This window comes from Anolis sagrei, chromosome 2 (assembly GCF_037176765.1).
Source record: "Anolis sagrei isolate rAnoSag1 chromosome 2, rAnoSag1.mat, whole genome shotgun sequence".
Lineage (NCBI taxonomy): Eukaryota > Metazoa > Chordata > Lepidosauria > Squamata > Dactyloidae > Anolis > Anolis sagrei.
Genome location: NC_090022.1, coordinates 195,815,131 through 195,840,150, shown reverse-complemented (window position 1 = coordinate 195,840,150; position 25,020 = coordinate 195,815,131). Strand labels below are relative to the sequence as shown.

Genomic DNA, 25,020 nt, shown 5'->3' with positions numbered 1-25,020 from the left:
AATTCACCACTTATTTTTATACCTATTGAGACTGTGCACAATGCCCAGTAGCTCTAAATGGATGAGGAGTTTACACCTTAAACCAGTAGTTCTCAACCTGTGGGTCCTCAGGTGTTTTGGCCTACAATGCCCAGAAATCCCACCCAGTTTACCAGCTGTTAGGATTTGTGCGAGTTGAAAGCCAAAACATCTGGGGACCCATAGGTTGAGAACCACTGCCTTAAGCTGAATTGTAAATCCCCTCCACCTCAGCAGCATAGATCACAATATAATATTGATGGGAATTATTGCTGAACAATTATAGCAATTTAATCAAACATAATAGCATAATTAAGCTCATGTGGGGAAAATGTGGTTCTAAGAATGACAAAAATTAACAGCCCTTGTTCAAAAAACCAAATGAAATAAAAAAATTGTAGGAATTTGTATTTTGCTATATTTCCCACTCCTCTCGATGTGTTTCAGCACTGCTCTGTTACATGATCTGTGGGAAATGCTGCCATCCAGATAAAGACATAGAATTCAAGAATGTGCACAAGATGTCTTTATTCCTGCACTGGGCCTGTTGTCCGAGGCCCTTTGCCAAACCCGAACAGGAGATCCTATTTCTCTTAGCAAAGCACCTGCTCGCCCAACCCATCTGTCTGGCTACGTCTTCCACTCCAGTCCCCTCCAGGCTCACTCCTGATTCGGATGGCATCTTCTTTCTACTCATTCAGAGCATTTACTGACCCTGCTACATTTGCCAAAGAAAATGGTGGAAAGGTCCACTTACAAAATCTAATGATTTTTTTTTAAAAAAAAACCTCTTTAAAATTGCAGATGATAAAAATAGAGCAAAAAATAATAGCAATGAAAGTGGTTTGGAGCACAGCAGATAAAAAAGGCAAGAACTCCCCAATTCACATCTTGCTTCCGCAACTGTCTCACTTTCCCCACCTGCAATGTGGAGTGGGGAGGAAGCTAATAACAAAATTACAACAACTTTGTTAAGTAATCCAGTACGTAACAAGTTTTTTGTAATTTTCACAACACTGTGCACCTATGTGGTAATTCAGTGCTATTATCTACTCTCAATATTGGAAGGGAATGATCCTGAGAAAGTGATTTGGCTATTCCCACTTAAGCTCAATCCACTGACCATCTGGGCCTCAAATTGGTTCCAGGATTTCCTATGTAATCAGCTCCATAGTGAAACTATTTTCAGTGTATATGTGCCCTTAGATAAAATTGTCATGAAAATTCTAAATGCATGAAAGTACTACAGTATATAAATGCAGCAACAGCAACAACATATTATAGTGATGTGAGAATCCAAAGGGAGAATGCTAGTTGGAAGAACCCGAGTCAATGTATGCCTGAGGCAGAAAATCTGGTTGGCTCCATCAAGCTAATATAGGGCACACCTGCACTGACATAATAATGCAACTTGGAACCAGTTTGGGATGAACCGGTTTCACTGTATGGGTGGATTAGACTGGCAAATCTGAAACTGGTTTGAGGCCAGTATATTGAATAAGGGCACTTCCAGACATGATTTAAATCTGTGACGAAGTGAGTCTTAAAAACCCATTTTGGCGTGGGTTTAAATCTACATGCCTGCCCCCCCACCCAAAAAAAACCAAAAAAAAAAAAACAAACAGGCATTCCCGATGGGGTGTCACCATGCTGGTATGGAATGTGGCCCACCCCTCAAAACTCTCAAAACAGCCCTTAAAACTTGAAAAAATTTTACAGGGTTGCTTGGAGTCCTCCTGGCACATAGACAAGACATGCCCCCCCCCCCCAATCTTCTGGTATGTCATATCTATGTGACAGGCGGACTCTAGGACTGCTGTAATAGTGGCCTGTTATGCTTTTACAAGTTTTTAGGGCTGATTCAGGGAGTTTTGGGGGAGTGGGCGCCATCTCACTTCTCCAGGCTTTTGGAAGCCCAAAGAAGCAAGATGACAATGGGGAATCACTCTCAGGTAGTCCCAGGATTACCTGGTGGTGAGTACCCACTGGCTCAATACCCCATTAGACCCGGGCCTTTCTGGAAGGCCCGGATCTACTGGAGTATCAAATTGATTTGGGACAAAGCTGGGTTTACCTGCTTTGTCCTGAATTAATTTGCTTTCATCTGAGGCATCGTTTGAATGTATCAGTTTAAAAGCCCAGCAGGGCACGCATTTTGGGGCCTGTCTCGAAGGGCCCTATGTTTCCTATATTCAAAATGCTCCATATTATGGGCTCAGCTGTAACATCAGAACTATCTTCATATGTCTTTTTCACATACTCTTCCCCATTTGCCATTTTTTTGCTGTGGGGAGGAGGATATGACCATGAGTGAATTAGAAGACCAAATGGGCACAGTGAAAGGTGGAAAGAAGGAGTTCCTCACCTGATTGGCTGGTGCTGACATTGATGGAAGCATATTGTGGAGCATCTGAGCTTAGTTCTGTCACAAGGTTGATAGCTTGAATCTCAAAGGTGTACTGGACACGGGCCAGGAGGTTGGACACTTGCACCCGGCTCTCCGTTAGCCCATCCTGCCGTGGCTCAAACTGGACACTGTCTCCACAACGCACACAAGGCCCTGGGAATCCAGTTGGACACACTTTACAAACGACATTGAAGAAGACATCCTTTCGGCCCCCCAGATCCTTTGGGAGGCGCCAGGTCAGGAGGACATTGGACCCGATGATCTCATAGCTGAGGTCGCGGGGAGCTGATGGGGTACCTGCAAGAATTGAGGTAACAGGAAGAGAAATAGACAGGAAGAAATGAGTAAAAGGAAGCAAATAGAGTTGGCTAAATTCTCAGTCTGGGTTTAAAGCACACCATCAAACAAGAAGGCTACTTTACAGATTGGTAGGGCTCCTAATGCATTTCAAGTAAACTCTTTATCAAAAGCTTTTATATTCCTGAGCACAAACCGCTTGTGATTTTGCAGCAAACCAAAGCAAAGTCTTCAGTTGCAAGAAACGGATCATTCCAGGTTGCATTCTAGGAAATAAAAATGGTGCTGTCTGGACACCAGCCAGCAGAAGGACAGCTGCTACTGCCACCAATGACAACCCCCACCATCATCCTTCAGCACCCTTTTTTCTATCTCCCTTAGATTCACTAAGACTCCCTTCTGTGAACAGGAGAAGTGATGCCAAAAATGGCTGAGATGATCCTGTCAAGCCATTTTAGGATTCATTTTCATTTTAACAGATAATTAATTTAGAAACATCTGGGCCCTGTCATAAATAATGTGCTGGACTAGACGGAGCTTTGCCTCATCCAGACTTTTTTTTTCATGTCAGGAGTGACTTGAGAAACTGCAAGTTGCTTCTGGTGTGAGGGAATTGGCCATCTGCAAAGATGCTGCCCAGGGGATGCCCGGATGTTTTACCATCCTTGTGTGAGGCTTCTCTCATGTCCCTACATGAGAAGCTGGAGCTGACAGACGGGAGTTTACCAAGGAACACTTATAGTCTACCCTTCAAGCATCCTGGTTTCTCCTATAATATCCAATTTTCTCTCTTTCATTCATAATTATTTGCTTTTGAAGCTTTTGGTCATCAAAATAACCACAGCATCAGAAGAGCATTAGAAGAGTAAATATCTAAATCAATAACACTATGTTATATGATTTTTGTTCCTGGGTTATAAATGTCATTTTCTAATTGGTTCAATCATAAAAACATGGAAAAGGTTTATTAAACTGCAAAAACGTTTTAGCAGGACAGCCTGCAGCGCACTTTGCTATAGGTTTTCAATGAATAGAGTCTCAACCAATTCAACATAGTTTGTGGCAGCCACAAAAACAAAGCTTCTGGAGTATAACAACTACTTTCAAAGCAAGTACCACACAATTAAAAAGAGAATACCACTTCAAACCAGGAACAGAATTTCTTTCAAATTTTGTTACATAGTGTAATATGAAACATGACTAACAAACAGTTTGCTCCCCAAATGCATTCATTTGAAAAGATGAGCAGACCACAACAGGGAGAAAATTGTAGTTTTGGAGACAAAATCATGCACTGCCTTTAGTCACACAAAGGCAACTTTACTGAAAATAACAACAACCCGCAAATCAAAAAATGAAGCCCCAAAGGAAAGGATGCAGAAGGCCATCTCTTATGATGTGGCTGTAACTCAACAAAATGGGACAGGAGATAGAGAAGAAAGAAGGAGGCATTAAATAGAGGAAAGAAAGACAAGACAGGGAGATATCAAAGAAGCTCAGGGAAAGGAAGCTAGGACAAAGGAATTTCTGGGCCCAGGACAAAAGAAGGATGCAAAGCAGTAGTGAAGAACAGAAGAAGCATGGTCCAAAGGAAAACACGGTAAGGCAAGCATACTATTAATCCTACTCGTTTCAAGGAACTTACTGGTACAGGGGGCATCTGAGGTGTCTGAAGATGACCGGTAGTAGCGGGTGAGACAGCCACATTCACTGGAGCCTGGGGTAGAAGAGTAACTGTGGGTTGGACAGGGACTGCAGGGGGCATCTCCTACCAATGCTTTGAAGGTGCCGGTAGCACATGCTAAATATAGGAAAAGAGAGGGAGAAAATGAAATGTGTTACAATTTTGAGGAACAACATTTATCATCTCATGTTTGGGTTCAGTTTGTCATCCTACAAGTAAACCAGTTAACATATACATTCATGAATATGTCAAGACATTTTAGTCAAAGAAATCAACACCCAAAAAACTGAATCAACTTATCCATGGGTCCACTCTTTAAAAAAAAAAAAAAGAGCCAGCCCCTTGTCTGAGCAGAGTGGCAAAAGGCAAGACCTTAATTCATCCCAGAAGAACCTTTTAAAAGCACCATTGCTCCCTACTCTCTCTGCCACAGTGTCACAATCTTTTTGAATGCCAAGCCAGGGAAATGAGCAGAGTCAGAGTCTCTCTCTCCCCCCCCCCTCCCCCTCCCTACCTCCCTCTCTCTCTGGAATGACTTATCTTCAGGTCATATCAAAATCCTGAATTTTGTCCCCAAAACCTGTCCTCTACCTATACATAAGATTGACTTATACATGTATATATATGACAGTTCTTCCAATGAATTGCAATGAATCACAACAGAAGACAGAACTGTAACTCACTGGGGGGAAAAGACTATGTATACCTTCAGTTTGCTGTTACTGGCCTAAAAATTATTTTGAGTAATGTAAGACAAAAAGAAAAAGTATATAGCATAAGGGAAAGGAGGAAGAAAGCAAGCGAAGGATAATTTAAATTGTCAAAAGCAAGAATTATATACAAGACTAATAATTAAGTTTGGGCCATAAATAGAGACTATGGACTAACTTTAGATGTGGAAAAGTTAAAGGATTTCATTATAAAATGCAATTTCCTCAGAGGCAAATTCAGCCAACAGTGTAACCTCTGCCATCAATAGAACCATAACACATGAGGCAGCATGGTCAAGCAGTTGTGAAACTTTCCCCCTTTTTTCAAGCCAACACTGTTTATTAACAACCCCTTTGAATCCAGTTTAAACATGAATATTACACATCTAGCACATGTACCTGAAATACAGGAGACTCTCAGTTAACTCAAGCAACCAGCAATAAAAATAAAAGAAATAATACTTAAAACTAAAATAAAATCAATTTTCAGAAGAAATGTTACATTAAGTTAAGTTTGTCTTTGTATTAATTTACTTTTAATCACCACATTTCAACGTTAATATCAAGTCAAGGCAGAATTTATGGTATGGTATGGTATGCACAACAACAGAGAGAAAACAAACAAGGACATCTAATCACCTCTCAACAAAAGTTTGCTCTAGGCAATGTCAGGCCATTATATGCTAATCAAGGTGGTCAGTTGAAACATTCACACCTAGCTCCAGTAGACAAGAGTCCTTTGTCTCACCCCAGTCATTCCACAGATATATAAACCCTTTTTCCTAGTTCCAACAGACTTCACTACCTCTGAGGATGCTTGCCATAGATGCAGGCAAAACGTCAGGAGAAAATGCCTCTAGATCATGGCCATATAGCCCGAAAAAACCTACAACAACCCAGTGATTCTGGCCATGAAAGCCTTCGACAATACATTTCTAGTTTTGCCTGTGAGAAAAGGCATGCTGAAACTGGAGTTTCTGTCCGATACACAAACCCCATTGTCTTGTGTAATCAAAGTTTGCTTTAGCTAATTATCCTGTTTGCCAAAGGGACCATTCTAGCTGTTTTGCAGCGTTGATGGTGATAAAGAAATCAAAAGAGCTTTCTCTCATAAGTCATGCACTGAGCTAATGTATATTTGGAGAGGGACAACGTGACACTGGATGGTTCCTGTGGAACTAGTCTTTCAGCTTGTTCAAGAGTTGAAGGATCTTCCACTACCTTTTCAAAATGAAATGTAAAGACAGTGTCAACAAAAAGTATTGTTTGGGAGTTTTACTGAATACTCTATCATTTGAAAACGATAGTCCATTGAGAGCGCTGTTTATTTTAGCCAAGATAACAACTGGAAATTTAATAGGTAACCTAAAAGTTGATTCACATTTTTTTAAAGATCAGGATATATATGCTCATGCCATAAGTATAGAAAAATGTGCACTACCTTTCCCCAGGCAACCAAGGTTTACTTAACCAATTTCTATCTATATACTTTTTTGGGTAACTTGATACAGCTATTTAATGTAGTGTGGTGTTCACATCAGCCTATGTGCTTCCACACAATGCACACGGGCTGCTGCAAGTTAACCTGAGGTAAAGCAATTAATGCAGCTGCAGCCTGGGTAAGGTCCACATTCTGCAGCAGGAATTGGATCTTCCTCTGTGTTTAGAAAACAGAGACACTGATCTTGGATCCCTATGCCAGATTCCAGATCGCTGTCCACAGTCATCACATGTTCCATGGTCCTAGGCAACATGGGAAAGTGAGCAAACTGTTCGCCTTTCCCCCTAGGACTTCAAATCACCACCAAAAAAAAGACAAAATTGGCACTTACTAGAGATCAAGGCTGCTTACTTCCTGGTTTCTTCCAGTTGACTGCATAAGGCAGTTTCAAAGGAGCAGACCGCTCTTCCCAAGCTACTTTGCCCAGACATATGGCAGCAATCAGGAAGTAAACAGCTTGGAACTCTGGCAAGGGGTAACTTGAGCTAGAGGGGTGGAGGGTAGCATACTGCTCTATTCCCAGTCATGCTGAGATGGGAATAGAGCTGGATACCGGTTTGAGGCTGTATTTTGTGCCTGTGTAGAAGTGCCCTTAATCAAATGGATGTGTCCATAGAAATGGATTGTCTGAGTGTGTGCTGATCAGTCTGAGAAAAAATATTATGTTCTTTTTTACACACTTTATCAACAAAAATTATGTACCTAATATCTGTTTGTATTCATAAATTCATAAAGACACACCCAAGACATAGATATGCAACACATTTTCATCCTACTAGTGGTGCCTCCAAATAGTGGCATCTACTCTTCCTCCTTAATTTGTGTGAACGAAATTTGCAGTAGAAGTCTACTTGTGTGTGTGTGTGTGTGTGTGTATGAGAGTGTGTGTGTTCTGTTGAGTGGACAGAGAACTACAATCTCAAACATAGCTTTTTTACTATCAGGGTTTGCCTGCTAGCTTTTAAAGTCAATTTTTTGAAATCATTTTTACTAATTTGAAGTTCGTAAAATGGGTTTGCAGAAAACTCCATAGATAACAGCACAGATAAATATCAATTGTGCTACCAGGCATGTCCAGGTATAGTCAGTGAACAAGTGGAACTTCTCTTGTGTGAGCTCTAAATTCAACAAGGAAGGCAGGACAAAAAGAACAACTGTAGGAATTACAAGGGTTGAATGAAAAGTAATGCCTCCATCTTCGTAACTTCTCAACAGATGACAGTACTGGTATTGACAGGTACTGGTTTGTTCAATAGACTCTCCTTTACAGTTCCATTTTGGCGGGGAGCCTTAGCATTGAACAGTTGTGTTGTTAAAGTGCGAAGTATGGAACCCTGCACAGACGGTTGGTCAATGTGACTTTAGCAATGTGCAGTCATTGAATTCTTGACAGCAGAATGTGTCAACCCAAAGAAGATTAATCAGAGAATGCAAGCTGTTTATGGTGATTGTGTTGATGTGAGTACTGTGTGTTGTTGGACAAGAAAGTTTAAAGATGTTGAGGTGACACCTTCTGCTGTCAAGAATTCAATGACTGCACATTGCTCAAGTCGCATTGACTGGCCGTCTGCGCAAGGTTCCATACTTCGCACTTTAACAACACAACCATTCAATGCTAAGGCTTCGTGTCAAAATGGAACTGTAGAGGACAGTCTACTGAACAGGCCAGTACCTGCCGCATATCAGTACTGCCATCTGTTGAGGAGTTACGAAGGTGAAGGCATTACTGTTCATTCAGCCCTCGTATGTGTTGCTAGACTGCAGTTCCCAGCCTTCCCCATTGCTAGCTGCTGTAATTTGCAGTGCATCAACTAAAATAACTGACCCCCCCCCCTCCCACTTTTGTTGTAAAGGGTGCAAAAAGTATTACAACAGCTAGCAGTGAAGAACTGTAAATGTGTGTGTTGTTGGACTGCGGCTCCCAACATCCCTCACAGCTACCTGCTGAAATTTGAAGTGTAACAACAAGCTAGAAGAATGAATTGTTTCCACCTCTGACGTAAAAGATACAAGACTTATTTTTGCTCAAGCTGTTTCCAAATAGACTACAGATTTCAGAAGCTTGGTATGATGGATAAACTGAAATAGTTTCAGATTAGATAATAAGTGAATCCAAAAAAAGAAAGGACTCTAACATCCTACACTTTCACGTTGGGGCTTGGAGGTTCATGTGTCTCTATCACCGCCCCCACGATTTTTGCAAATGTTGCTTCTGGCAAAGGACCAAGCTTTCATTTTGCTTTTCTTAACTGATGCTACATGTTCTTTCTTCATAACCGGGACATAAGCTATTAGAAAAGCAAGATTTTTAAAAAAAATGAATACATTTTTCTAGTCAGCAGCTAGAAAAGCTTCACATACTTGTGTAGAGTAATTAAGATGGCAATTTAGGGCACAGCCCAACAGCTGTCTTCCGAACTGCACACAACGGAGACTGAAGGAAGAGTCTAGGGACAAGGGAGAAAGTATATTCTCCAGAAAGAGTCTCTGCTCATTTATGAATTACTTCACTTACACACACTTGGCAAAGACAAGATGCAACAGGCATTCAAGAACCTCAGGCATTCAAAACTCTATATGTGGTAGCTGCCTCCAGTCTGCACAAATGTGCATATGGTTAAAACAGGGACGCTATCCTTTTAGCTATTATAGGGTGCATCTACATGTTAGAATTAATGTAGTGTGACACCACCTTAACTGTCATGACACAATACTATGGAATCCTGCAAGTTGTAGTCTGGGGAGGCACCAGGAGTCTTTGGCAGAGAAGACTAAAGATTTTGTAAAACTATCGCTCCCGGTGATGCAGTAAGTTAAACTGCTGAACTGAGCTGCTTAACTTGTTGAATGAAAGGTCGCAGGTTGGAATCCGGGGAGAAGCATGAGTTTCAGCCCCAGCTTCTGTCAATCTAGCAGTTCAAAAACATTCAAATGTGAGTAGATCAATAGGTACTGCTCCGGCGGGAAGGTAACGGCGCTCTATGGAGTCATGTTGGCCACATGAGCTTGGTGGTGTCTATGGACAACACAGGCTCTTCTGCTTAGAAACTTAGATGAGCACCAACCCCTAGAGTTGGACTCAACTGGACTTAATGTCAGGGGAAAACCTTTACCTTTACCTATAGCTCCTATTCTTCCATAACATTGAGCCATAGCAGTTAAAGTGTTGTTAAACTGCGTTAATTCTACAGTGTGTATGCGCCTGTACATGCATATGACTTCAGAAGAAACATTCCATCACAGACACAAGAGTATTTCTTTTTCAAAGAACAGGTAGCCTTATTCAAACACGCTCACCTTTCTACAAAAGCTTGCAACACCTCTTTCACGAGACACACGAGTAGAAGCATAATGTGAAATAACAGTTTTATTTCACCATTTTCAAGTTTTTGAGAATAACACTGTCGTCTGTCCCAGTCTCAGGAATGTAGTGGAGAATTCACAATCCAAAGTCCTCTGAAAAGCAAGGATTGCTGTGCAATTACTCTGAGGCCTCTTCCACATAGCTGTATAAAATCCACATTGAACTGGATTATATGGCAGTGTGGATGCAGATAACAAAGTTCAAAGCAGATATTGTGGATTATCTGCCTTGATATTCTGGGTTATATGGCTGTGTAGAAGGGCCCTTAGTCACATGGTTTTAGTGACTTCTATAGGATCCCCAACTGATCCAAACATCACAAATGGATGTGCAAGCTGAAATTTAGTTATTCACTGGTTTTGGATTAAAAATTGGGGCATGCTTGTGAAAACATGCAAAATGGGTATGCATTGAAAATAATTTGTACTTAGGGCCCTTCCACACAGCCTTATATCCCAGAATATCAAGGCAGGACATCCAACATTATCTGAATGTGGACTCAGATAACCCAGTTCAAAGCAGATATGGTGGGATTTTCTGCCTTGATATTCTGGGATATAGGGCTGTGTGGAAGGGCCCTCAGTTATTCTTCAAAACTGATTGACCCAAGTATGAAACAGATTTCTGGGCTGCCTGCTGAAAACAGCTGAAGTGAAAATCCTTCTTAAATGAACCATTATTGGCTCAAGTAAACTTGTTAAAATTAATCAAAATAAAAATTAATTGAAATAGTGGCATAATGAATGAGGTCAGAAATAATCTATATAGCAGCAGGAGTGCAAAATCTTTATTAGAACCAACCTTATGTCCACAAGCTGGATTTTGGGTTTACAGAAGCTAGTTAACTTACAACTAGTTGGCTCTAATAAATGCATCATGCTACTCCTGCTGTTTGGTGAAAATCAGTTCAACATATTTGCGAATTTGACTCCTGCAGATTTGATTACTGGCAGATTTGTTTACTATTTCTCTCTAAGAATCGCTGGAGAGCCAGTGTTTCAGCCTGTTTTTATCCCCGTAGATGGGGCACAAGTTTCAGCAATTTCTAACTAGGGACCCTTCCATACAGCCCTATATCCCGGAATATCAAGGCAGAAAATCCCACATTATCTGAGTGTGGACTCAGATAACTAGGGATGGTTCCAGACAGCTCTTTATCCCAGGATAATTCGTTCCTGGGGGTGTTGTCTACACCCACCCCAGAAAGCACGCACCCCAGATGTTCTGCTGGAACTAGCTCGGTAGAACATTTGGGGACCTTCCCCCCTCTCCCAAAGCCCCCAAAGCCCTTTTAAAAGGAAAAAAAACCTTACCTGGCTTCCAATACACTGTTGCAGCTACTCTCCCGACATGTAGAAATCATGCACCAGGAGACTGGCGGGGAGGAAAATTGCTCCTTCCCCCCGCTCTCCTGGCGCATCATTTCTATGCGCCAGGAGAGCGGCTGCAACAGTGTACCGGAGGCCGGGTAAGTTTTCTTTACTTTTAAAAGGGATTTGGGGGATTTGGGGGAGGGGTGGGTATTTCCACAGTTTTCCAGACTAATTTAGTCCAGAAAACTGTGGGAATTGTGTCTGGACTGCACACTGGAAATAATGTGCTAATCCGAAATAAATCCACTATCTAATTAATTCGCTACAAACCAGGGTTTTCCTGGTTTGTATCTAATTAATTCGGGATTGTCCAGGATGTCATCGGGACAGCCCCTTCTTTATTGCCTTGATATTTTGGGATATAGAGCTGTGTGGAAGGGCCCTAGAATTTTGTTTTTTATTTCCCAATTCTAGCCACAAGCCATCTATTTCACTCTCTCCTTCTTTTCAAAAAGTTCAAGGCACCTCAAACTCAAATAATATGTAAATGTACTTATTATGAACACAACTGAAAAATATGTAATATTCAACTATGAGATTTCTATTGCTTACAACCTGAAAACACTTCATAGTAATATTAAGAGCCAAGTAAAATAGCTGCAGGCCGCCAGCTGGCCATCCCTGATTTAAATCATCTCTAGACCTGATTCTACATTAATCTGACAACCATGAAGAAGAAATCTTTCAGGCTTAAGACCAATACTTCCTGATGAATTTTTATGCAGTTTGGAGTCTCTGAAAGGATCAAAGCGCAACAGGCACCTTGTTCCTGGAAAAGACACCCCCAGAAGGTATTAGGCAGTGTTGCGGCGATGTGCCCTTCCCACTGCTAAGAAAACATGCCATGATGTGTTGCCATACCGGTAGTGTGTCTGTGTGTGTGGTAACATTAGTCAGATGGAAAATGGCAAAAAGAAAGCAGCTGCTTTTTCCTCCAGACACTCAACAGTACAGCAGATGAAAAAATAGGCACAACATGAAAGCAAGGTTCTGCTGTCTATGCGCCATAGTGTGTGACATTTCCAGGACAGTAATAATCTCCATGGACAAAATTCTCTTCCTCACTCCATCCGCCAAAATACCCAGTCGCCAAGAGTCAATGCATGTTGCATACCCTTGGGCGTGCATTCCACACTGTCCCTCTGCAAGTGGCCAGAGGAGAGATTCCACCCAGAACATGACATGGCGAAGTATAGATAAAGGTAAAGGTAAAGGCTTTCCCCTGACATTAAGTCCAGTCATGTCTGACTCTGCAGGTTGGTGCTGATCTCCATAGAGCTGGCATTGTCCATAGACACCTCCAAGGTCAAGTGGCCAGCTTGGCTGCATAGAGCACCGTTACCTTCCCGCTGGAGCGGTACCTATTGATCTACTCACATTTGCACGTTTTCGAACTGCTAGACTGGCAGAAGCTGTGGTTGACAGCGGGAGCTCACGGTGCTCCCTGGATTCGAAACTGCAACCTTTCGGTCAACAAGTTCAGCAGCTCAGTGGTTTAATGCACTACATCACCGGGGGCTATACAAATACACAAAGCTGCTGTGTGGAATTCAACTCCTCTCTCACCCCATCTGGGTTTTTTTATGTTGGTAGTCTTGTAGACAAATATTTCATCCTGAATGAGGAAACTATGGTTTCTCCTTGCTGTTTTGCCTCTCATCATGCAAGCCACACTGTATTTTCTGGAGGAGGAAAAAGTGGTCCAGGGAGCTACTCCCCTGCTTCAGTCTTCTGTCATTTCATATTCTGCTTTAAATCCTCTAAGGGAGCATGGAGTACTGATGCACATGTGGACTTGCCCATCTTGCAACCTGAAAATTGCAGGAATGTATTTGAATTAAATTATGGGAGATGAGACTGCTGGGGCATTTCCTACCCATTCTCTCCAGATCAGTGGAGCTGTGGCTGTCTCATCCTTTGAACTATGGATGCCTTTAATGATAGCCATCACTGAGTAGTTAATGATAGCATGTATGTGCCATTGCTTTTTGGGGGCTGATAAGAATGATTGCCCCAACATATTCTTTCCTATTTAATCCCCCCCCCCCCCGCCGCCGCCCAATATTTTTTTTTCTCTATGTGGAAAATGTCTACGAGGATCTTCAGTACGCTAACTGGAATTTTCAACAACCACTGACCCACCATTCATTGCACCCTATTCCTTCTTATGAAGGAAGAGATGTGGAAAGAATCTAGCAATGCTTTGAAAACCCAACTTATATACCAGTATTTCAGCATGAGCTTTCATGGATTCAAGAGTGTGCATATCCTAATCTGCATGATGATTTATATGTGGGCAAACATCAGCCCCTTTTTACCACCAGTGAAAAGCTACCCACCCCTTCCACCTCCCACCAGGCTCCTGCTGACCTTTAAGCAGCTATAACTTTTAATGATCAGGTTACCATTGTTTGCCCTGTTTTAGTGCAGCTTATAAACAAGATTTACTTACTTTCAGATTGTATTTCTCTAATTGAACATTGCCCTGAGCAAAAGAGGGAATCAGAGCTAACATTTTTTTAATGACAGCAAATGAGAATAAACAACCATCTTTTCATGACACTGGTCTGACAGTTTCTGCTCTGAATGGAAGCTTTGTATGAGAAGACCTGCGTCCGTGTGGCCAAGCAGGCTATGAATGAACACAGAAGTGCCTAGCCAACAGAAATACCTCCACCCTTCCCCCAGCTCAGTCTCTTCCTCCAATGTTCAGGTACACCTCTGTAAGTCAAAAAACATTAGGGAGAATGGAAGAAAGTAGGACAAAATCATATGCTTGGTAGCTCTGGTCATGTCTGAAAAAGCGGGGTGAAATCTAAATGAGTAGATGGAAATATACAGCAGAAAAGCTTAAAGAAATAAGGGAGGAAGGAAGGAAAAAGAAGTGGAACAGTGCACAAAAGGATGGAAGGAAAGAAAAAAGAGAGGAAGTGACAGTGACAATGCACTTAATCACACAGGGGGCTACAAGGATCGTTGGTCGCCTGCACCCCAGTTGATCCACGGAGGTCCACACCACCCATCACACAACACATTTTGACTTCTGGTGGGGCTCCAGCAATGAACTGGGGTGCATTTATATCAGCAAAATCAATAAGTTCCTTAAAATAGAATGATTTTTGCCAACAATAGAATATAAATCTATAATTTCAAAAAAACTCAAATTAGTACTGTAATTCTGTTCACACTTGATTTCAGGAAACCCCACAAAACAGCATAAGATAAAAATAGAAGTCACAATCCTAGACTTTCATAAGTATCAGCTCTACTGAAACTACTGCCACTTCCAATCAAACACACACAAGATTGGGCGTAAAGACATTTCACACAAATGGGAAGACTTAATAGAATCTACATTGTTAACATTTTTGATAGAACGTTTTAACAACATGAAGTAGGATTTTTTAAAAATGCATTAGCTACTCAACCTATAATGGAAAAACCTGTCAGAAAACCACATATTATGCATAGTTAGTGAACCTTTCATAATTCTTACTTCTTTCTCCTCTACACAGAATTACTCCCCAAAGCAACTGTACACTATTGCGAAGCAAGGTAAAAGATTTACTCAAGGGTAGGAATTTGACTCCCACTGAAGGCATCAATGCATATTCATGGGGTGTAATCCAGAAACCTGCTTCTCTTTCATGGTCTGTTGTAGAGGAGAGAATGGCTATAGATGAGGCTCACAGTTAGAGGCAGGGTTACCTTATCTTACTGGCAGGACAACCCAGCCGATCTTGAGCTTTATTTCATATCCTTCCTGAGGCACCTTCCATGGCTTGGCATTGATGTCTTTAGGCATGTTAGGTATCAATCATTATTCTCAGGGGTACTTTGTGGTTATTAGGATCTTAAGAGATGTATAGTCACTCTTTTGAGGCTGGGGAATGGACTCATCCTTACTACATGCCTTTTACAATGCAAACTATCCAAGAACCCAAAGTCTCTCACACACTACCTTTCTGGTTTGGTTTTGTGTGCCTTCAAATCATTTCCAATTTACATTGACACTTATCATAGCGCTTGCCATTGCCTTCTTTGCTCAAAGTCACAGAGGACTTCCCTGGCTGAGCAGGAATTCAAGTGCTGGTCTCCTATAGCTTTAGTCCAAAACCTAAATAGCTGCACTACAGTGGCTACACAGTTCTGGTGAATTTGCCAATTCACAATATCAAGCCAGAACCATGTTAGCTATTTTGGAAACAGGGCTGTTCCAGAATGATACTACTCCCAACAGGAAATGTATTTGTTTATTTAATATCTGACCTTTCTCTTGCCATGGGACTAAAGGTTTAATTCAGCTGGTGCATCTTTTATTTCACCCAGTGAGTGTAATGTTTTAGTAGAACTAAGACAGCAAGATAATGTCAAAGGCCAGGGGTGAGAAAATAGTATGGATTCTCTGGGAATTTAATCCCCAGCTGTATTTTCAGGAAAAAAAAATTTGTTGAAGGAAACGTGTACTTCCTTTCCTCTGGGTTTCCGGCTCGAACTGTTAGCGACACAAGAAGAAAAATAGCAAAATGAAATCATAGCATATGTAAAGCCGATCTGCAGAGATTAAATGTGTCTCACAGATGTTCAAGCTTTCTCCACCTTCCTAATGAAAAGATAATTGGAGAAAAATCACTGTGACCTAAAATTTCAAGCAACGTACATTTTTAATTTCCCGCCTCGGTCAAAGGGGTCTAGATTGACAGCATTGGAGGCAGAAGCACTGCATATGCCTAAGGTGATGGTGAACCAAAAAGGATGGAAGGATTAACTACCCTGAAATTTGCCTCACTTCAGATGATGACATCACCTCTTTCCGTCTGAAGGTCTAACACAAAACAACACAACAGTCTAAATATTTAAGGACCAACACCAGCAGAAGAAAAGAAAGAGGTCGCTGACATTTGGAACTGTACCAATGGCAATAATGTTTGCGACAAGGACATTTGGACGCTGCTTTTGAAAATCCTGTCTTAATGTAGTGCCACTGAAATTTCCCATAACTTTCTGGAATAATTCAAAATGCTGGATGTAACTTCCAATGTCCCAAACAACTTAAACCCTCTGTACTGCAAAGACTAGCTTCTTCCCTGCAAGTTTCTCCCGTACATTTCAATAAGTTGTTGCCGAAACAATCCCTATGTATTTCATTGGTATGCCAGGTGCACATAACAAAGCATTCACAGCAGCATTTTAGGTGTCTGACCTGCTTTTGTAAATCTCTTTTCTCAGATATCGTACAGTCCAATGTATTCTACAGAACCACTTTGAAACATTTTTCACTAGAAGCCTAGACTGTTTAGCTGTTTAGTAATAACTGCTGAGATCCTGCTTCACAGTAATGTACAGTGTTCCTTCACTTATTGCGGGGCTTACATCCCCCCTCCCCCCTGTGGGAAAGTCTGATCCCACAATCTGCGCTATAATGAGTCCTCCTCCGCAAACAATCCGTTTCTCTTTTATCTTGCCCGAGTTTTCAACCAATTTTAATGAATCTTTCTTTTAATCATTACATGTAGCCCATCCATTGTCATTGTGATTGTGTTATTGTAATTTTATATCGTTATTTATTCACATGTTTTATGTAGTTGTGATGTTGTATTTTGTTTGCGTTTTCGGTTTGTGTTTTCAGCCTTATTTTATTGTAATTTTGTTGTTGGGGCTTGGCCTCATGTAAGCCGCTCCGAGTTCCCATTGGGGAAATGGTGGCGGGGTATAAATAAAGTTGTTATTATTATTATTATTATTATTATTGTTATTATTATTATTATTATTATTATTACTTTCCAGGACCTCCCACAATAAGTGAAAAACCCCAATGTAGGGACGCTATATTTATTTTAATATTTATACCTTATTTTAGGAGTTATATACTATTTTAAGTCTTTAAAAACTTAAAATAAAGTGAAGGACAGAAAGGAAAGGTCCTTCAAGGCTGAAGGGAGGGAGGACTGAGGAGGAAAAGTGCCTCGGAGAGCGGTGGCAGCAAAAAACCGCGAAACAGCGAAAATACCGCAGTATATATTTTATATTAATTTTTTTAAAACTGTGAAACAGCGAGTCCGCTAAAAGTGAACCGGGAAGCATAGAGGGAACACTGTACTTCTGTATGTTTACTATGCTATGTCTCCCCTCCCACCGCGAAACCTTGCCTTTAAGCTTCAGGATTCCCACCCCTCCAGCATTCAATGGGTAGAGAGAAGGAAGCATATCTAGCCGGGTCCCCATAGCCCAGAGGTGGGCAAATATTTGCAGGCTAAATGTGATTCCTGAACCCTATTTCTGTGGCTATAGCAACCCTCTACCAGTCCCTTATCCCCCTCCCCATAAAAATAGAGTAATTTTCAGACAACCTTTCCATCTAAACTGTGCAACTTCTTCTCTTTGCTTGTTACTAAAGTATGCCCTCACTACATGATAGAAGAGGGATACTGCACAGCTCATGCTGTGACTCATGTTGTTCTCAAGTGATGAAAAGAGTAAAGAGGTTAGATAATACTGAAAAGGGAGAGGCAGGAGAGAGAGAAGACTCTGAGTCTGGGATTATTTTATTTATCGTGTCAGGAGCAAACCAAACATTTGTATTGTATTTAAAAATACAAACACACAAAGTTTGCAAACTTAGCATTCTATTAAATGTCCGTTAACCAGTAGCTGGCCACTTGGAGTGCCTCTGGTGTTGCTATAAGAAGGTCCTCCATTGTGCATGTGGCAGGGCTCAGGTTGCATTGCAGTAGGTGGTCTGTGGTTTGCTCTTCTCCACACTCGCATGTCGTGGATTCCACTTTATAGCCTCATTTCTTAAAGTTGGCTCTGCACCTCATGGTGCCAGAGCGCAGATTGTTCAGCGCCTTCCAAGTCGCCCAGTTTTCTGTGTACCTAGGAGGGAGTCTTTCATTTGGTATCAGCCGTTGATTGAGGTTCTGGGTTTCAGCCTGCCACTTTTGGACTTTGCTTGCTGAGGTGTTCCAGGGAGTGTCTCTGAAGATCTTAGAAAACTATTTCTTTATTTGAGTCGTTGGCGTGCTGGCTGATATCCAAACAGGAGGTGGGCTGGAGATGTCACTGCCTTGGTCCTTTGACTATTGGTTGCTACTTCCTGGTGGATGTCTGATGTTAGCAATACTGGCTAAACAGTGTAATTTCTCTAGTGGTGTAGGGTGCAGACACCCCGTGATAATGCGGCATGTGGAGTATGGGATTGAGAATCAGAGAACAATGACAGAGGAAGAAATGAGGAGATGGAAGAAAAGGAGGTGAGCACTCAGTCACTGATCAATAAAGGGGTGTGGGGTGATTTTATTGTGGGACTTTTCTCCTCAAGGAAGAAAATGCGAAAGAGAAACACAAGGGATCCTTTAAGAGTATGAGGCCCAAATGTTGTGTGTTCCATACAAACATCACTGGCTGCTGGAAATGCAGTGTTTGACCACACAAGGCTAAACAAAAATACGGTATATGCTGAGCCCTTGCAATGTTGCAGTCAGAGTTACATTGCCTCAGGCCGGGAGGGGGGGCTGCCTTTCTCCATTAAATCAAGGCTGGTAGCAACTCCCTGTCTGGGTCATCTTCGTCCTTTTCCTCTCCACCACTGCTTGGCACAGTGTCAGGCTGCCATTCCGGTTCAGCTGGGCAGAGATCACGCTCAGAGACACTGACCCACTTTCCTTCACTTCTCCCCCACTCCCCTTCCTTTATGCCTTTTTAATATGCAATTCTATAGTGTAGATGTGTGCTTTGTACAACTTCCCCTGCAGTTCACATGGTGGGGATAAATTAATAGGAAAGAAAGGACCTAAGTTGTCAATACAAGAGACAGATGAAGCTACTAAACAGAGAGTAAACATAAGAAATTTGCTGAATGGATGGTCTCTAGCCACCACAGATGCTATATGTAAACACAGCATAACTGGTCGTATCTTTTCTTTTCATTTCTCAACATATCTGTCTATTTCACTGTCTTCCTGCAAAGGGTCTCCTGCCATTATGTCACTATGAAAAGCTTCTCAGGAGGACTGAGCATGAAAAAAGGGGGAAGGGAACAGAGATCTGTTGGATGAGATTTAGTAAATGAAAAACTTTCCTCCCATCCTCCAATCAACTTCCTGCTGCTATGATATTATAAAGGCAGACTGCAAGGAACAAGTGTGATGAAGAGGACATCCCAGCCCATATGTGGCGGGGGAGGAGAAGAGAGAACGCATGGCAAAAGACCCTACATCAGATATGCACAACATGTCTGAGGTTTACATGAAAAGCACCCATTTTAGAAGTGAAGATGTGGAAAGATGCCAAGGAAACAGGACAGCATCGAGGCTCATTGGTCCCAATCCTTCAAAATTCCTGCGACAGAATGACAGAGAGTAATGTCTACTTCAGATTGCAGTTCTGTGCACACTTATCCAAGATGAAGACCCACTGAGCTGGATATTTAAAAACTCTGCATTCTCAGCACAATCCAAAAATGAAACATTTTTTTTTAAAAAATCCATTTGAAGCTCAGAAACAATAAATTTTCATCTCTGATCAGAAGATAATGTTACTCGATACTGGTTGTAAATCCATGATTCAAAGCTCAAAAAGTAGAAATTTTCACCACTGCTCAGAAGGTAATGTTCTTGGATACTGGTTGTAAATTAAAACTTGTGCGCCAGCTACGCCCGTACCTTGGGAAGTCAGACTCGGCCACGGTGGTCCACACTCTTGTTACATCCAGGATAGACTATTGCAATGCGCTCTATGTGGGGTTGCCTTTGAAGATGGTTTGGAAGCTTCAAATGAGAGGCAGCCAGGTTAATACTGGGAGCACACAACTCTCATGTTACGCCAGCTCCACTGGATGCATCTTTGCTACCGGGCACAATTCAAAGTGCTGGCTTTTGCCTATAAAGCCCTTAACGGCCCAGCCCGCTTGACCTGTCCAAACACAGGTCACCTTTATGAACCTCTGCGAAACTAAGATCTTCTGGGGAAGCCCTGCTCTCAGTCTCACCACCACCACAGGTGCAATTGGCGGGGATGAGAGACAGGGCCTTCTCAGTGATTGGCCCTGGGCTATGGAATTCCCTTCCTGGCAATATTAAATCAGCCCCCTCCCTCCTGTCCTTCAGAAGGATGGTGAAGACCTGGAGAAATGCCTCTAGAACATGGCCATATAGTCCAAAAAACCCCACAAGAACTGAATAAATAAATAAATAAATCCTTGATAATGTTACTGGATACTTGTAAATCCTTGATTCAAAGTTCAAAAAGTAGAAATTTTCATCACTGCTCTGAAGGTAATGTTCTTGGATACTGGTTGTAAATCCTTGATTCAAAGCACAAAAAATATAAATTTTCACCACTGATTAGAAGGTAATGTTACTGGCTACTGGTTGTAAATTCTTGAACCAAAGCTCAAAAGGTAGAAATTTTCATCACTGATTGGAAGGTAATGTTACTGGATACTGGTTAGAGATTTAAATCCTTGAGTATATTTCCTTGCACACAAAGGCAAATGCATAGTTAATTTTCTTCCCATATTTAAATACCCTGCAATGTTACAGAGAAATTATTCTGTGTAGAAATACAAGTGGAGTTTTGCACACTCTGCCACAAAGTTATTCTCCAAAGAATAATTCATACACAACACTTTGGGAGCTGGGGAACATTCTGCAAAAGTTTTATTGCTCAATTACTCATTCCAGCAGGAGTTCCTAACTGTCAGGAAAACCATTTCTTAACTTGAATATAAACAATTGTGAATATTCTTTCCCTCCCCATTAATAATTCATTCAAATTAACTGGAAGAGGATGGCCCCAAAATGTATTTTGTACAAAACCCCACAAAAATGGATGACTTTCTTAAGAAGGTCAGTGAAACCCGAGGCCCTTCCACACAGCCATATAACTCAGAATATCAAGGCAGAAAATCTCACAATATCTGCTTTGAGCTGGGTGATCATAGTCCACACTGACATATATCCCCGTTCAAAGCAGATAATGTGGGATTGTATTCAGCTGTGTGAAAGGGGCCCCAATGGATGTGGGGAAACGACAAAAGTGAAGAGGCCAGTGACTGGTCTAGAAAAGAAAAGAAAAGTTGAGGAGGAGTTCCCTGGCTAGCATCAAGCACTTCCACAAATGTAAGAATATATGTTTAAAGGTACAACCTAAGTTATATTTAACATTGTGTACTATCCATAAATAATTATAATTATTACTCCATAAAAACACTTAAAAATAAATTCAAAAGAGTAAGTTATCAACACTGGAAAAATGGACAAATATAGCCAAGCTAGGATCAAAAAACAGTAACATACAATTAGTTCTGTGCAACCAATAAAATAAGTGGGCTTGATTTATCCACTAGCCATTTCTGGTATAGGGTAAACTATTTGTGAATGAGAGGGGAGTTTCCAAAGCAAATTATGATCCAACATGGAGGTATGCAAAGAGGACATATGCCTTAGTACACATTGCTACTAGTCCTTTGTTAACTACCCTTTTAAATGTTTTGGCTTTGCAGACTATGCAGTCTAATAACTATAACATAATAGCTTGGAAGATTTAGATAAGCTGCCCCAAAATCTCATTTCCAAAGAGAAGGTTAACCTGTGTATTGGACCCCCATTTTCAGGCAGAAAGACTGACCAAATGCTCCTCCTATCAGCTTGCAAAAAATCAAGTACATAAAAGATAATATAATATAATACAATATAATAACACTTTATTTATATTCCGCTGTATCTCCCCAAGGGGACTCAGAGTGGACTACAATATACACAGATAGGCAGACATTCAATGCCTTTAATACAGTAGAATCACAATGACATACAAATACACAGAACAAAGGTAAAGGCTTCCCCTTTCATCTCTGGCTTTCTGGAGGCAGTGCTCCTCTGCCCATGAGAAGGTGCTCTTGTTCCATTTCCAAACTGAGAAGCCTGTTGTCCGTAGACACCTCCTGGTTGTGATTGTCGGCATGGCTGCATGGGTGCCTTTATTACCTTCCTGCTTAAACGGTACCTATTGATCTACTCATATTTGCATGTTTTCAAACTGCTAGGTCGGCAGGAGCTAGGGCTAACAGTCAGAGCTCACCCTGATCCATGGCTTTGAACCGCCGACCTTTAGGTCAGCAGATTCAAGAGTTGTCATGTTGTGCCATGACAGCCCGAAACTCTTACTTCCTCCTTGATATACTTGCTTTCTGTGTCCGATACTTTTTTTGCTCTGTTACTGAATGTTCAATAATATCAGTCCCCATCCCTAGTCTGAAGTGATATAACATAAACAGAGGATAACTACTTCAATAAAAAATCAGGCTCTCAGATAGCCAAGAGTTGAAAATATCATTTGTTCTTTATTTGAACTTTGCAAGACGGAAGGCAGCGAAAGTGAAATCCTGTCTGGCATAGCAGACTGCTGACGGCAGTGACAGTAACCTTCACAGCAGATGCATGACCAGCTATATTGAAACGAAACTCCAGAAATGGAAGGGAAACCCTTTGTGAGCATGGCCTGGCTATTTCTAGACAGCTACAATCTATATGAGAGTATGAAAAATAATATAAGGTAGCAGCTTTGGTCATTCAAGTAGAATCATAGCCTCCAAACAGGAGCAACCATTTTCTTAAAATGCACTTTGATGGCCTAGTATACTGCACCATTTCAACTTAATATAGAAATTTACTGTCTAGCTCCACTCAATTTGGCTGATATACAATGAATCACATTTTCCCCCAGTCCACTCATTGCCCCAGAAAAATCACAGTAAAACTAGCAATGCAATATGTTGCATGCTGCTGCTTCATTTTATTTTACAAAAAAAAAACCACTTAAAAAATAAAAAAAAATATTCTAGGAGCATTTTACCAAGCTGGTAATAAGCCTGGGAGTTATTACTTTGGTTTTGGCGTTTAGTTTTCTAGCTTTATCGCACATTCAAAAGTGATATAGTATGATTTAGATTTTTCAGTGGTCAAAATGTATTTGCAAGCCAGGCTCCACTTTTCAACCAATTCTGTTTTCTGACAGTGCTTCCTATAAATAGGGGCTTCCTATCTGTTCATGAAAAGAGGAAGAGTTGTGTTTGTATAACTGTTGGAAGAAGAGTCTACCTCTAAAATAGTGTGCAAACTATGGCCCATGGACTACTTGTTGCTCTTGGGACGGCAGAGTAGCTCCTGATGCTCCCCTCCCAATTATTTTGTGCTGAATTTTGGATGTAATCCAAAATCAGCTGCAAGAATATCATAAGGAGGGTACCCTGTCAAAACCCCTAGTTAAATCAAGATATATTTAAACTATAGCATTCACCAGATTTACCAAGTTTGTAACTCTATCAAAAAAGAGGCAAGAGTAATCAGACATGGCTGTTTGGGACATGATGCATTTTTTAACAATCATGGCATTCTTTTCTAAATGATCATAGACTATAGTTTATTCTGTAACTTTTCCCGTTATCAGTTGGTTCTCCTTTTTGAAGTTGAAGGGGAAAAAAAAATTTTCTCCAACCTGTTGATCTCTAAAAATTCTCTATGTTTATTGTTAGAGGCTCTGAGACTATGTCTGCAAGTATGTTTAATCATCCTTTGGTTGCATTTTCTCTACCCCATTAGCATTTCATCTCTTCACAACAGCCCTACCATTCATCGTTCTTTCTCTTACTTCAAATATATCTCTCCAATATTTAAAAAAATATTTTAACTTGTTCTTAGCTTTAGCCTTTCTTACTTTTACATAATTTTATATAATAAAATATAATTAATTTTATATAATTTTAATATAATCTAATTTATACAATCATATACTGTTATATAATAAAATATAATTAATAGGTCTTAATCTGTTACTTCATTCCTATCATGAAATTCATTGCACTAGGTTTCAGTACTACTTTCTAAAAGTTCAAGTTCATCTTGTTTATTTCCCATATAATACTTATAGGCATTACAAACCATTTTATCCTGCTGCTTCCTTGTTTTTTCCTCCAGCCAGTGGTTTGTTCACTTTCACCCAATGCCCCCAAGCCACTAAAGCTATTTCTCCCAATATTTGGCTTCCCTCTGCCCCTTAGATTAATGCTCCCTGAGACACAAATCTGTTTAAAGCCCTCTTGATCAGGTTTGTGAAGATCCTAGCAAATACATTTTTATTCATTACTGTGAGCTACAATCTATTTCTTGCCAGAAGTAATTTTTCATGGCAGCATAGGACAAACTCCCAAGAAAGCAAATCTTTCCCAACAACACCAGAGCCAATTGTACACTTTCAATATTCTTATTTCTCTGCCTGGGGGGTATCTTTCAACAGAAGAAGTAAAGAAATAATAACCTGTGCCGTTTCAGCTTCTATCCGGATCTTTTCATTCCCTCTCAATAGGTTGGAAGGCTGCAACATGTAGTATCATTTGTTGATGTGGATCAGAAAAGGGGGTAGCCGTTAGTGCGTGTTGCCAGCCTTTCTATTATATCATGTATCTTTGTCCCTGGGAGGCAGCATATCTCGTGAGACAACCTGGCAGGCCTAAACACCGCTGCCTCTGTTCTTCTCAGCAGGGAGTCACCTATCAGTGGCACATGTCTCTTCTTCCTCTGGGAACTGTCATCAGGACTACCATCCACAGAATCCTCTAAGGTCATCTCCTGCTCTCTGGGGGCTGAAGCAGTTGTCCCTGTTCCTCATA

The 25,020-nt window shown here is 41.0% G+C and overlaps 1 protein-coding gene across 1 annotated transcript in view; it reads right to left on the bottom strand.

Moving 5' to 3' along the window:
• The window catches only part of LOC132767569 (ephrin type-B receptor 5), a 197,302-nt gene that overhangs the window by 56,885 nt on the left and 115,397 nt on the right, over positions 1-25,020 (bottom strand). Inside the window, exons 6-7 of the mRNA XM_060762677.2 lie at positions 4,368-4,523; positions 2,384-2,722 (exon numbers count right to left, since the gene is read on the bottom strand). Coding sequence (XP_060618660.2) covers positions 2,384-2,722; positions 4,368-4,523 — 495 coding nt within the window. The remainder of the gene's footprint in view (positions 1-2,383; positions 2,723-4,367; positions 4,524-25,020) is intronic.